Below are 15,734 nucleotides of genomic sequence, written 5' to 3'. Positions count from 1 at the left end.
GAAGTCTGGCCCACAAAGTAACATTGAGGTGAACAGCTGCCTTGGGGTCATAGCAAATAGTTTTTGAGTTCATTTTGCATAACTGATACATAGTCCCATTATTCTGGCAAGTTTTCCCAGTAGAAAGGCATCTCTGTGGTTGCTGGGTATGGTAAATGAGAGTCAGTCGGTGAAGCCTGCTTGTGTGGTTTTGGTCAAGCAGGGGTACAGTCATCTGGTTTGGTGGGTTTTTGTGATCTTTTAATCCTATGCAGCAAAGGGGGTTCTGAATATGAGTGTCCAGGCTGATTCACAAATTGTCTGTGATGATGATGAGGTCTGAGGATTGTCCAAGAGCTGTAGGTGTTGCGGCATGTGGAATCATGGAGGCGTCGACCTGAACAATAGTAGGTGGTTGCAGTAGGATGGGATATGAGGAGTGTAGCTCGAGGGGTTGTTCAAAAGGTGTTGACCGGAAAGAGGCATTGCTGGAGATGTAGGACCATGGCTGAGGAAGCGTTGACCATCTGAGATAAGGGGGAAAAATGTCCCAGGATGCAGTGCAGGTCAGCAGGAGGGGGTGTCTGGCGTGAAGTATGTCACTCTGGATGGAATGGAAACTTTGGAGGCATGTGCAGCAAACCTGTCGATATATGATTCCCAGCCCTCTTTGGCTGGGTTGAATGGTGTGGGTGGTGAATTGTTTCCGGCCATCTCTTTGACTTCTTGGCTCTCTTCATCACATGCTTACGGTCTTTGTCCTCTCAATCCCATCCTCGTCGCCAGTGTTCTATCACCAGAACAAGATAGACTTGAGACCGGAGTTAAGTTCAGCTCTTTATTTAACTGTCAGTAACTTCAACTAAATTCGAGCCACGGCAGCCTCTCGAGCTCGCGGCTCACAACCAATAGCATTACTTTAAACCTCCCGCCATTTGGGCGGCCAATCATAATCTGTTAACCACCAATCCCTAGGTGGTAGTGATTGTCCAATCGGAATGTAGTATTACAAGTATGCAAATGTCTATATACAACAATGCACTTGTCTTTATAACTCACTTTGTGTACTGACTTCTTATTTTCATTTTAATTCTATACACCAACTTCTGAATAAAGATCTGTGGCTTTTTCTTTTTCAGATATGGATTCTTGTTACCAATGTCCACAGGATCACTATCCCAGCAAAGCCCAGGATCGCTGCATTCCAAAAGAGATCAGCTTCTTATCCTTCCAAGAGCCTTTGGGGATCACGTTGGTCAAGGCCTCAGCTATGCCCTACTGGTCTCCCTTCTACTTTTGTTTCTCTGCCCTTTGCTTTTCATTGGTCATAATCCCAAGTTATTGCACACATTTCAGCTTTAAAAGAGGGAAGCATTACTAACACTTGAAGCTGAAGATGAAAGATTTTGACTGATTTTCATCTCAGTAAAAATTCAAACCTTAGTTTATACTATTTTTCCTTGTCCCTAAATAAAAAAAAAAAATTGAGATAGTGTCAATTGAATGCCTATATCTTCTTTTATGTGTTTGTGTAGACAAAACAAGCACAAAAATGGATGAGGTGCCACCTTGAACTTTTGGAGCCCCATGGACCTTGGAGACAGTAGGAGGGAGAATAAAAGGGAAGGGGAGAGAGAATTTGTCTCTTGATAACTCATTCATGAGAAATGTGCAATTAAGTTGTTTTCTTTCACGATACCACAAAGAACTTGCAATTTTGCAAGGGCAATCATCTCTCCAGTATCAACATGACAAGGGTAACTTCTACTTCACTTCCCAAAAGACAATCAATACAACTTGATACAAAAGAACGAAGATAAAAGAATGCCACAAATTGATGTTTTGTGATTCAAGAAAGATACCCAACACAGACTGGTTGGGGAACTTCATCTGATCATTCCTAGTGCAAAAATAATGTTACAGGGTACTAAAGTCAGGAAGCCAGGTGTCCTCAAAGACACTTTAGACCAGAACTGATGTCCAGAAGAAGCTGTTTCTACCCGATGCCATTCTACCTGATATTTCTGCTACTCTCTGGGACTGTGTCCAATGTTCCACATGGTACATGTAAGATCTGTTACCCTCTGTCAATACGCCACCAGTATTATCAGCCAGGGGACCTCATTATTGCTGGCATTATTTCTCAAGCCTACATATTTTCCGACCCTGTGACTTTCAATCAACATCCATCTTACAACCTCCTGGATGAGATTGGGTAAGCCAAGGTTCTTGTTAATTGTACATTTTCCACAAGGTGTTTTCTTACAATAAATGTTTATTTTTATTTTAAGCAGGTAATTCCACCAAGAGAGGAAGATTGGGAACATAAGCTAACATAAGTGCTAGGATTATTTACATTATTCATACTAGTAGTCTATTTAGCTGCTATTTTCATGACTGTAGATGAACAGTCCTGTTGCAGTATTCAGCCCCCATCCACTCCACATAATGTGTCACAATACTAAGTGCCAGATATGTCCCACATCAAAATCTTATGTTTCCTAGATTCAACATGTTGGCTATTTAACAGCTTTCTTAAAAGAAATACGTAAGATCGTACTCTTCATTTGTCCATCAAATATCAGCTGCATATGTCATGTGGAAGTTTACCATCAATTTTGGCAATCCTTCCCATGAATATGAGCTAGTTTCATAAACAAAGAGATATTTTAAGATATCTCTGATTGTATGACCTTGGATATTTGCCTTGGATGGAAATTTAGCAAGACTCCTTTTGGCTCCTATCAACTGCACTCATTCAGCATGTAAATCAAACTGCAGATTTGTGACTCAGATTTATCAACATATCTTGGCTTTTGCATTTGCTGTCATTGAGATAAATGGAAATCCTCAGATATTACCCAATATCTCCCTGGGCATCCACATCTATAACAGCCAATTTAGTGCCAGTTGGATTTACCTCGCCTCACTGGAACTTCTCTCCACATGGAGTAACTTCTTCCCTAACTACAAGTGTGATAGTAAAGATGACACTATCACAGTCATTGGGGGACCTGACTCAAATGTGAATGTCTTTATGGCAACCCTTCTGAGCTTCTACAAGGTACCACAGGTAAGATGTTGACATGGTGCTTAGTGCCTGAATAAAATAAAAGTGTGTCCCTTCAGCCCTGATGAAGTTTGTTTTTAATTTTCTATTGTTTACATTACAGTTTAATAAACATCATGTTATCTGTATATTTAATTTTCTTAATAATACATGTTACATTCTTAATCTCCATCCCTTTTTTCAACTACTGGTAAAATAAGTTCCATGTTTGTCAATATTCTGTGTCTTTTTTTCTGTTTAATTTTCAATGTAAGTCTATCCATTTCTGCACAATCTAGTATTTTCCTAATTATCTCTTCATCTCACAGTGTTTCATCATTTTTCCAACATTGTGCAAAAATAATCCTCACTGCTGTTAAGACATGCAATATTAAATATATACTTTGCCTATCAAGTTTTTCTGGTATTGTGCCTAATAAAAATAGTTCAGGTTTAAAATCTATATGTTTCCCTATCGTCTTTTCTATCCACCTATGTATTTTTGCCTGATGTTTTTTTTTTTTTTTGCTTTTACATGAGTCCACCACATATGATAATATGTGCCTGTTTTTTGGTTACAACATTTGCTAGACATATTTTTAAATATTTTAGCTAACCTAATAAGTGGTAAATGCTATCTATAAATCCATAAATTTGATGAAGTTTGTTATTTGGATAACCATGTATAAACATTACAGATTAATGGATAATTTGGAACAGAATGTATAAAAAATACTAGCACCTAAAATGTGATATCAGTATGAATCAGATCAATAGATTCCATAATTGCAGCTGGTTGGACCCAAAATAAGATCCTTTTCTGTTGCGGCTTCTGCATTCTGGAAAGACATATTATCTGAGGTGAGATATGTTCCCACCCTCTTGGTTCTGAAAAACAGAGCCTGAAAAACTGGCTTTGCCAACTGACTTGGGCCCCTGATGGTGGCATCCCATTTTAGAGGTGACTAGTAGATTAGATTGCCAACCTGATTGTCAATATTCCAATGATGGATATGGCACAAGAAGAAGAAGATTAAATAAAGATCCCACATCACCTTTTTTTTTTTTTGCTGTTAATATTGTTTTAATTGGTAATTAATGTTTTTGCAATGCTTAATGTTTTAATATTTCAAAATTTAATTGTCTACACCATTATTGTCCGTTGCCCAAAGTCTTACAATAGTGAGATGAGTGGCGTATTAATTAAATAAGTAAATAACTTCAGAAGATAAGCATTAAAAACTAGCACTGGGGATTCATAGGTAACACGTGTCTAATCCACCATAGTTATTTTATACAACAAATGTGGCAAACCCTTTGCACTGCTTATTCCTTTCCATTTTAGTATTCAACTAACAACGGGCCACACAGTTTATGGATTTTAATTTTAGTATAGTTAGACCATGTATAATTGACAGACTGGATTTTATTATATATTTTAGCTGTTATTTATTATTTTATATTAGAATTTTTAATTGTATATTTACTGAGTGTTTTTTTTTGTTCTGGTCTCTGTTCTATGACTGTAATAAACTGAAGTAAATTTAATAGAAGCTGGAGCTAATCTCCAGATCCTCCATTGCAGTGGTGGGATTCAAAAAAATTTACTACCAGTTCTGCGGGCGTGGCTTGGTGGGCATTGAAGGAAAAGGATACTGCAAAATCCCTTTTCCTCCCCACCCCACTAACCTGCTCCCTTCTCCTGTGCAGAGCAACCAAAGAAGACCCAGCCGATCAGCTGGGACTTGGAAGGCAGAGAACAGATGGGGACAGGGCCAATCCAATACCAAACTGGTATTTGCCAGTTCTCCAAACTACTCAAAATTTCTGCTATTGGTCCTCCAGAACTGTCGGAACCTACTGAATATCACCTCTGCTCCATTGGTAACAAAATGAAACTAATATCAGCTACTGCCTGCTGCCTTATGAAGCCAGCATTTTTAAATATATTTCTACATGAGAAAGAATATCTTAAGGGATATGTGTTGAGCAGATACGTTTTCTACTCGTTGGATTAGGCAAGGCAAATTTTTGAAAAGATGCAGAACTTCTATGCTACCAACCTACAAACCCTGGCCAAGAATATAAGCTATGTAGGCAAGGGCACATAAATACAGAGCCACAATACATCCATACAGATGGTCCTTGACTTACAACAGTTCATTTAGTAACTGTTTAAAGTTACACATACTGAAAAAAGTCATTTATGACCAGTTTTTGCAACATTACAGCATCCCATGGTCATGTGATCAAAATTCAGATATTCACATTTGTTATGGTTGCAGTATCCCAAGGTCATGTGATCAACATTTTGTGGCCTTCTGACAGGCAAAAGTCCACGAGGAATCCAGATCAGAGGAGGGTATTCAGCAGGTTCTGACCAGTTCTGGAGAACCAGTAGCAGAAATTTTGAGTAGTTCAGAGAACCGGCAAATACTACCTCTGACTGAAGATTTTACAGTATCCTTCCCCTGCAATGTCCACTAAGCCACGCCCACAGAACCGGTAGTAAAAAAATTGGAATCCCACCACTGATCCAGATTCACTTAACAACCAGGTTACTAATTTAACAAGTGCCGTGATTCACTTAACAATTGTGGCAAGAAAGGCTGTAAAATGGGGCAAACCCCATTTAACAAGTGTCTCATTTAGCAACAAAAATATTGAGTTCAATTGTGGTTGTAAGTTGAGGAGTACCTGTAATTATGATTTACTAGCATCATGAATTCTTCCTTTAGCTGTTCTGAAAGATATTTTAAAAAGAGGCAAAATCATAGAAACATAACTGGAAGATTGGATAGAAGATGCTTCAAAACTGCCATCGTTCCAGACAACATTCTCCAAACCTTGTTAGTAATCTTCATTCATGTGGTCTATATATTTTACAATATAATAGTTAAGCACCATTCACTTGAAAACAGGGATGTACTTGTGTTTCTTTCAAAGAATATACTCAGAATCCACAAGATTGCCATTTGCAATTACATTCCTTCTTCGGTAAAATCATGTCTCTTCTCATTCCTTGGAAGATTGTTTTGAAAAATATTAAACTTCATGATAAAATCTGAGTGATGATTTGGGTGGAACAAGGATGGAAAAATTATTAAGAACATTAGAGTGGAGCTTGACATTGGTTTCCAAGGTTGGGGGGCTGGGAGAGCAGGGAGTTAATATTTGAGTTTTTATAAAAAATTGTAAAAGAACTTATGTTTTTTGTATGTTTCCTAATTCATCCTACTTACTTAGTTGTTGTTTTTTTCTTTATAGCTTGGATATGGTTCTTCTCCTTTGATTAATGACCCAGCCCAGCAAGCCTTTTTGCAATGGATGTTCCCTAGTAGAAACCAACAATATGTTGGGATACTTCAGCTGCTTTTGTTTTTCAAGTGGACCTGGATTGGTGTCATTTTTATGGAAGATGACAATAGTCTCAACTTTGTACAGAACGAACTTCCCATGTTTTCTCAGGGAGGCATCTGCTTTGATTTTATAGAACAATTTCCACTATTGTATTTGAAAACTGGCATCTATGATCTGATAGAATCCTGGGTGCTTGTATACCGACTGATAATTAATAGCATGGCCAGTGTTGTGTTCATACATGGTGAATTTCACATTGTAATCTTTTTGAGGATGTTTCCCAGAATTTCGGAAATTGAAGGCATACCAATGAAGAGAGGCAAAGTCTGGATAATGACTGCACAGATGGACTTTACTTCAGTTTCCTTTCAACGATCTTGGGATTTAGATGTCCTTCACGGAACCCTAGCCTTTGCAACTCAATCAAAGGAGGTGGTAGGTTTCCAAAATTTTCTTTGGATGAGAAACCCTAATGTGGAGACCAGAGATGGATTTATTAAAGACTTTTGGAAACAGGCATTTGATTGCTCCTTCCCTACTTCTTTGGAAGAGGAGAGCACTTGGAATCACTGCAGTGGGGAGGAAAAACTAGAGGCCCTTCCTAGGTCTGTCTTTGACATGAGCATAATTCCCCATAGCTACAGTGTTTACAATGCGGTTTATGCTGTCGCCTACACTTTGCAGTCTATGACTTCATTAAAGTTCAAACACAGAATTTTTATGTCAGAGGAAGGACAAAAGACTCTACTGCTGTGGCAGGTAATGGGGTGAATACCTAAACACAAGAAATGTTTCCCTATCATCATTCTCTACCAAAGCTGATTCCCAATTAAGTTTAGAGTTTTTTTAATTTTAAAACTGGCATAGACAGTTTTCTGCATTGCTAATTTGCTCTTCATGGTTTTTATTTAAAAAAATGGTCGGTTTAAGGAGTTTGACTTTGTTGTGAACAATTGAAATCCATGGCAATCTTTAGCATTTTATGACCTAGTCACTGCAAAAAGACTATTGGGAGAAATTTATTTAAAGATTGATAATGGATAATGATAATGGATGTACTCTCCAGTTTGTGAGCTTGTTAATCTCAAATTGTTCCCTTTTACCTTTCTAGGCATATATAGGAGCATATAACTTGTAGATTCTCAACCTCTTAGGATGCAGTTAAACAGTGATAAGATTTCCTTACGCCTATAGTATATTTCCACTAAATAAATGTCCTACACCCTGGCAGGATGTAGTTGGTTAAAGGTCCTAGGCTTTTATTACATGTCTTTAATTATACTGTACTCATTTTTGATAAGGACAGATTCTAGCTTTCATAAACGTTCTTCAGCTTCCAATCTTGGCTATGTAATAATGTTATTAGATAACTGTCTACATAACCAGTTCAGAGGCATAGCTTAGAGGAAAGGCCATAGGAAATGAGTTAAGTTTTATGGGAAGGCTAACTGGGTTAAAGGGACTCCCAAGTGAGAGAAAAGAAAACAGGGGTTCTCCTATCATCTGGAAACTCCAAAGGCAGAATATTGTTTTCTTCTGGACTGCATTGCACACCAGAATACTGCACTGCATACTAGAATAACTAGACACAAGGACATTTTTTTCCTGAAAGCGATCACTCTGCTAAACAACTAATTCCCATAAAACAGTCAAACTATTTAGTAAGACTGTATTACTATTCTTCTTCTCATCCTTCCTATTCCCTATCTCTTCCAACTTATAACTATAACTGTGTTTCTTGTATCTTTGCAATTTATATTGTTTTATTTGTTTCCTAGTATGATTTGATTGCTTATTAGTAACTTATGACTATCACTAAGAGTTGTATCTTATGATTCTTGTTGAATGTATTTTATTTTTTCTTTATGTACACAGAGAACATATGCACCAAAGGCAAATTCCTTATGTGTCCAATCACACTTGGCCAGTAAAGAATTCTATTCTATTCTATTCTATTCTATTCTATTCTATTCTATTCTATTCTATTCTATTCTATTCTATTCTATTCCACTCCACTCCACTCCACTCCACTCCATTCCATTCCATTCCATTCTATTTTATTCTATTCTACTCTATTGTTTTACTTCTTTATTCATTTCTTTCCACTCAAGTTGGTCACTGGAATAGGTAATTGTCTTGGTGCCTGAGATTGCTTGATTTCTTTTATTATTTCTTCCTTTTAAACAATTTTTATTTTTGTGTTCAGTGGTATAGGCTGCATAGTTATAGCTGAGGATGTTCATTGTTTGACTCTATTCTGCTTATATTTTTCATCATATAATAAGTACATTATTATTGGCAGACCTGGCCAAATGTGGTTTTGAATTGTGATTAGTTTGCATAGATATTGCTAATTTTGACTTCTCAAATATCCATACCTTGTAACCTATTACAGAATTTGAATGGTTTTGGTGTAACAATATTGCTCATACCTTTTGTCCCTCTATGAAATTAGTTCCACCACTATCTACGAAAAGTCTCATTTAACAACAGTGTTGGGGAAATTATTTCCTTTGATCAGAATGGGAACTTGGAAGCAGGATTTGATATTATCAACTGGGTCACATCCCCAAATCTAAGCCTTCATCAAGTCAAAGTGGGAAAATTTGATTTTGGAGCTCCCAAAAAACAAGCATTCAGGGTTTATGTTGATGACATTAAGTGGCCAAGGAAATTTAATCAGGTATTTTCCATATAAAGTTCAGGTCCATTTCTTTGGTCCAGGATGCAGGGAATGAAAATAGCTGTATGGTCATATTAAGGCAATTAGTTGAATTTCCTTCTAAGTTGTTATAGATTGTTTCAAAACATCACCAAGATACTCTCAATCTTATATGGGAAAAAATCCAAACACACCAAAACCTGCATACCTGTATCCATGAAAATCTACGAATATATATGTGTGTGTGTGTGGGGGGGTGTTTTCTTAAGTTTTCGTGGGTATTTATATGTATGGTATTCAACTTTGTTCAGGTATTTTTGCACGTCATTATAGTTGTGCTTTTAAAGTTGTAGTGACATTTCAGCAGAATCTCATCTGCAATCTTCAGGCTTGTGTATTGGCTAGGGTTTGGGTGCCATTGAAGTCAATGCTATGACCTGTGGCTTTCATGGACCAATGGGCAGACCAATAGAAGAATACGTACGCACCTGGATAAACACAAAAATGCAGTTAAAAAAGCTGGAATACACGTCCTCACTAGTCTAACACATGACAGCCACAGGTTATAGCATTGACTTCAACGGCAGCAAAACCCTAGCCACTATTGAAAACCCCAGCTACAGAATTATCAGAGAAGCCATAGAGATTGAAAAAAGACCTGAAAGCATGAATAGAAGAGATGACTCCACCAGACTGTCAATTACCTGGAAGCCTGCACTCTCAAACAAAAAAATATCCACATCACAAGTCAGGCAAACACCTGGGCACAAACAGACTCCCCCTGATATCTCCAGCTCAAACACACCCCAAACAGGCAACAGATGAAACCTAGTTTCCTAATAAATGATAGCCATCCATTTACTTGGAGCCAAGCCACACTAAAAGCCTCCAATACAGGGAATATAATGTTGCCAGCCAATCAAGATCAAAAAATGTTACAAAACAGACAGAAGATATTAGAAACACCAATCAAGCAGAACACAGCAAACTACAAGACCAATAAACACAGACCAAGACTCCCAACCAATCAGGATGAAGAAAAAAACATTCTGGCACAGCAGATGGCTAGCACCAAATTTAAAACAGAAACAGCTGTGAAAGTCTGACTCACAGAAAAACACTGTACAGAAGCCTGATCGTGGCAGATGAGATTCTGATGAAACGTTGCTACAACTTTAAAAGCACAACTATAATGACGTGGGGAAATACCCGAACAAAGCTGAATACCATACATATAAATATATGTGTGTATATGTGTATATATGTATGTGTGTATATGTATGTGTGTCTATATGTATGTATATATCTATATATGTATATATGTATGGTATTTAAAAGCACAACTAGGAAAATACCTGAACAAAGCTGAATACTATATATATATATATATATATATATATATATATATATATATATATATATATATATATATATATATATATATATATATATATATATATATATATGATCTTTGGTTGTTCGGGTTTTCTCCCGTAAGATTCAAGTATCTAGGCAACGTTTCGATGAAGTCTCATTCATCATCTTCAGGCTTCTGTCTCCGGCTCTGTGCTTCTGAGAGTAATGGAGATTGCAGCTGCTTCCTCCTTTAACTGCCAGTGGGGGTGGGACTTGATTGGGTGGGGGCTTGGCTGTGTTCTGATTGGGTGGGGTGTGTTCTCATTGGTAGGGGTTTGGCTGTGTTCTGATTGGTTGGGGGTTAGCTGTATTCTGATTGGTTGGAGGCGTGTTCTGTTCAGGTGGGGGCTTGGTTGTGCTCAGGTTAGTCTTAGTTGCTGGGGGATTTGAGCTGGTGAGCTGTGATCTTGCTGTTTGGCTTCGAGTTCGTGGTCGTGCTGCATCTTCATAGTGGATGTCGGTTTGCTTCATGTATGGCTCGGAGGGGTTTGAGGTGGGTAGTGATGCAGCTGCAGTGCAGCTTCTGGTCCATGGTCGTGTCTCATCTTCTGAGTGGGTGTGAGTCTGTTTTCTACATGGAAGTGTGGTGGTGGCATCTTGTGTGGCTCTCATGGTGTGGGTCTGGTGTCCTTCTTCATGTTAGGTACTCGTCTGTTCATGAGGGCGGGTTTCCAAATGGCTGGAAGGCGGGAGGTGTCATCTCGTTTGTTCATGCTGTGTGGGCGTTTTTCTATCTCTATGGCTTCTCTGATTATTCTGCTGTTGAAGTGTTCGGATTTGGCGATGGTTCTGGTATTTTTAAAATCAATTTCATGTCCTACCCACCTCAAACCCCATCACTACCCACCTCAAACCCCTCCGAGCCATACATGAAGCAAACCGACACCCACTATGAAGATGCAGCACGACCACGAACTCGAAGCCAAACAGCAAGATCACAGCTCACCAGCTCAAATCCCCCAGCAACTAAGACTAACCTGAGCACAACCAAGCCCCCACCTGAACAGAACACGTCTCCAACCAATCAGAACACGGCTACCCCCCAACCAATCAGAACACAGCCAAACCCCCTACCAATGAGAACACACCCCCACCCAATCAGAACACAGCCAAGCCCCCACCCAATCAAGTCCCACCCCCACTGGCAGTTAAAAGGAGGAAGCAGCTGCAATCTCCATTACTCTGAGAAGCACAGAGCCGGAGACAGAAGCCTGAAGATGATGAATGAGACTTCATCGAAACGTTGCCTAGATACTTCGAATCTTACACGGGAGAAAACCCGAACAACCAAAGATCCACATACAAATACCCGCGAGAACCTCAGAAAACATATATATATATATATATATATATATATTCTAATATTATATATATATATATCTATATATTATATATATATATTCTAATAAGAACCAATATTATGTGGCTATTCCAATTCAACATTTAAGCCTTCTGTTTTGTCTGCTTCTTTTTGTGCCTAGGCTCAGCCTCTGTCTTTGTGTAATGAACCCTGCCATAAAGGTCATAGCAAGAGCAAGAAGGAAGGGAAGCCATTTTGTTGTTATGATTGTCTTCCATGCCCAAGAGGAAAAGTTTCATACCAGATGGGTAAGGCTATCATGGATTGAATTTGGAAGCTGGTGATGGTGTTTATAAATCTTCGCATTCATATCATTTCATTTGTGGAGGATACTAAATTGGCAGGAATAGCCAACATGTTAGATGATAGAGTCAAGATCCAAATGGACCTTAACAGACTTGAACACTGGATCCTATCTAACAAAATAAAATTCAATATAGAGAAAAGTCAAGTCTTACACTTAGACAAGAAAAACCAAAAGTACACATATAGACTGGGTGAAACCAGATTTAATAGCAGTAACTGTGAGAGAGATCTTGCAATCTTAGCAGACAAGCAATTTAAAAAGATGTTGAAACTCTAGAAAGTGTGCAGAGAAGAGCAATCAAGATGATTAGGGTACTAGAACATACAATGAACAGTTGCAGAAACTGAGTATGGCTAGTCTAGTGAAGAGTGGGCCCAGGGGAGACATGATAGCAGTGTTCCAATGTCTGAGAGGCTGCCACAGAGAGGAGGGGGTCAAGCTATTTTCCAAAGTACTTGAAGGCCAGACAAGGAATAATGGATGGAAACTTATCAAGGAGAGATTCAACCTAGTAATAAGGAGAAATTTTCTGACAGTGAGAGCAATCAACCAATGGAACAGAAGTTACCTTCAGAAGTTGTGGGAGCTTCATCACTGACCGCTTTCAAGAAGAGCCTGGACTGCTATCTATCAAAAATGGTGTAGTGTCTGCTTGAGTGGGGGCTGGACTAGATGACCTTCAAGGTCCTTTCAAACTCTAGTAATCTGTAATGTGTAATTAAAAACATTAAAATCAGATTGAATAGAAATCGGTCCTTTCCTTTGTGTAGTTGCCAATGGAATCTTGAGGATCCAGTGCATTGGCCAGTCAGTTATAGAAGTATAGTTTCTGTTGCAACAGTACATTGTGACTTTCATAAATTACTTCATCCCTTTGAGTGCCTTTTCAGATTGAGGCTTGATTCTATCGCCTATCCAGATCTGAAAGAGAGATCTGAAAACAAGGATCCATATTTCCAATATTATGGGAAATAATTTGACCTTTTTTCTTGTACAAGGGCACAATCTACACACTCAAATATGGACATTATAATGAAAACAAATCTATGATTTTCTAGTAAAGTTTGATTTCATATTTAGGTGTAAAATCCTTCATCTTTTCCATTTAAAATTTTCATATCCTTTCTTCTTTCCATATAAATCCATATTTATACATTAAATCCTTCCTGCTCACCATGCTACCTTTTACACATAGGGAAATTGGAAGGATTATTATCCTTTTCTCTAAATCAAGAAATAGAAAGAAAGGAGTTCATTATTTGAAACAAAATACGTATCAAGTGTTTCTGCTGGTTTGAAAAAAATAAATGGAAATGTGTTTGGCATCCTCAGCTTCCACCTAGGATCAGTATTCTTATGGAAATAGATTCACGTCTCTAAGGAATAAATGCTGAACTTTTTCCAAATGTTTCAAACTTCCTGAGCAATGGTAACTGAAAAAATTAAACATGACCAGCTACTGCAATGATGGGCTAAGAGGGATATTCAGGTTTCAGTCTCCCTCTGCTTGCAAAACATCATACCCACTTTGGCCTGTCATTCTGTCCCCAATTCATCTCAACAGATTCTTGTTGTAGTGAAAACATGACAACAGAAGGTTAGATGTAGATGTGTTCCCTAGAGTTTCTGTAGGAAAGGAGCATATAAGCCAGGGGTGTCAAACTCAAGGCCTGTGAGCCAGAGGTGGTATTCAGGAGGTTCTGACCCAGTCTGGAGAACCAGTATATGGAAATTTTGAGTAGTTTGGAGAAGCAGCAAATACCACCTCTGACTGGCCCTTCTCCCATCTATTGTTTACCTCCCGAGTCTCAGCTGAACGGCTGTGTCTTTTGCACAGGAGAACAGAACTGGAAATGTATAAAATGTATGAGCTGGGTGACAAGGTGCTACCAGAGCATCCATCCTGTCTCCCCCCCCCCATGCCCCATTTTTGCTGGCATAGTGCTTCAGTAGGCCATCCAGGCTGAAAATGGGGCACGGGGGACAGCATGCAGGGGGGCCTTGCCCCATTTTGGCTGGTGGGTTGCTGCAGGAGGTGCCTATCCAATCTCTCCTCTCCCAGCTGGCCTGCAGAGGAGAACTACAATGCTGATCTGGCCTTCCAGTTTGACACCCCTTATATAAACTGAATGTATGAACAACAAACAAATTGATGTTAAGTCCTGCATAATAGCTAATGAAAACACAATTGCTTGAGAATCATGCTCTTCTTTTTAGAACTCACATTATGGATGGAGTCTTATTTTCATCTTAATTCTGTATATCACCTTCTAAATGAGGAATATTGATAATTTTTTTTCAGACATGGATTCTTGTTACCAGTGTCCTGAAGATCAATATCCCACCAAAGCCCAGGATCAGTGCATTCCAAAGGAGATCAGCTTTCTATCTTTCCAAGAACCTTTGGGGATCACCTTGGCTATTGTTGCTCTTTTATTTTCCTCCATCACAGCTCTGGTCCTCATAGTCTTTGTTCAGCACAAGGACACTCCCATAGTCAAGGCCAACAATCGGGGCCTCAGCTACACCCTCCTGGTCTCCCTTCTGCTTTCCTTTCTTTGTCCTTTGCTTTTCATTGGTCAGCCTCAGAGGGCAACATGTCTTCTTCGCCAAACTGCTTTTGGAGTCATTTTCTCTGTGGCGGTTTCCTGTGTGGTGGCCAAAACCCTCACTGTGGTTTTAGCTTTCATTGCCACCAGGCCAGGCTCCCAGATGAGGTCATGGGTGGGAAAAAGACTGGCACTTTTTATAGTGCTTTCCTGCTCTTTTGTTCAAACTACTGTTTGTACTGTGTGGCTGGTGGTCTCTGCTCCCTTCCCAGATCTCGACATGAAATCTTCATCTCAAGAAATAATCCTAGAGTGCAATGAAGGCTCTGCTGCCTTGTTTTATTGCATGCTGGGTTTCATTGGTCTCTTGGCCAAGATCAGCTTTACAGTGGCTTTCCTTGGCAGGAAACTCCCAGACAGTTTCAATGAAGCCAAATTTATCACCCTTAGCATGCTGCTCTTTTGCAGTGTCTGGATCTCTTTTGTTCCAGCTTACCAGAGCACCAAAGGGAAATATGTGGTGGCTGTGGAGATCTTCTCCATCTTAGGCTCAAGTGCTGGATTATTGGTTCTCATTTTCTCTCCCAAACTTTATATCATCTTGATAAAACCTGAGCTGAATAACAGGCAACAACTCATAAGAAAAATCTGCATAAAGTGATTATAGGAATTAATCTCCTTGTACACAAGAGAAGTTAGATTAGTGTCAAAAGAAGTTAGATTAGTGGATTTACAATGACAAATGACCCAAATGTTTTTCAAAACAGAAAAGCTGAGCATAAATTTAATACTAAAATATATTATGTTCTATATTGCTTCATTCAATCATGGTTATAGGAAATAAAGAGAATGATTTACCTCATGGTATGGGCAAACTTCCTGAGTATGAGACCTTTAAAAAGTGAACCATCCTGCCCCCTGAAGCCATTAATTCAATGAGTCACAATAATTGTAGAGATTGTATAGAAAAATTCTGAACTGAAGCTTGGTGGTTCAAATCTGGATTGTTACTTAATGAACTCGAATGAAATAAACACATCGATGACAAACAT

The 15,734-nt window shown here is 38.8% G+C and overlaps 1 protein-coding gene across 1 annotated transcript; it reads left to right on the top strand.

Moving 5' to 3' along the window:
- The first annotated feature begins 1,863 nt into the window (after nt 1–1,863).
- Nucleotides 1,864–15,423, top strand: LOC148124256 (vomeronasal type-2 receptor 26-like). The gene is made up of 6 exons (XM_087915228.1): nt 1,864–2,194; nt 2,875–3,052; nt 6,296–7,147; nt 8,844–9,071; nt 11,948–12,074; nt 14,436–15,423. The coding sequence occupies exons 1-6, from the start codon at nt 1,956–1,958 to the stop codon at nt 15,341–15,343; spliced, it is 2,532 nt and encodes an 843-aa protein (XP_087771354.1). The 5' UTR covers nt 1,864–1,955; the 3' UTR covers nt 15,344–15,423.
- The last annotated feature ends 311 nt before the right edge of the window (nt 15,424–15,734 follow it).

This window comes from Pseudonaja textilis, chromosome Z (assembly GCF_049901715.1).
Source record: "Pseudonaja textilis isolate UNSWEBS1 chromosome Z, rPseTex1.2, whole genome shotgun sequence".
NCBI classification, from domain to species: domain Eukaryota; kingdom Metazoa; phylum Chordata; class Lepidosauria; order Squamata; family Elapidae; genus Pseudonaja; species Pseudonaja textilis.
This window is presented reverse-complemented; position numbering and strand designations above follow the sequence as displayed.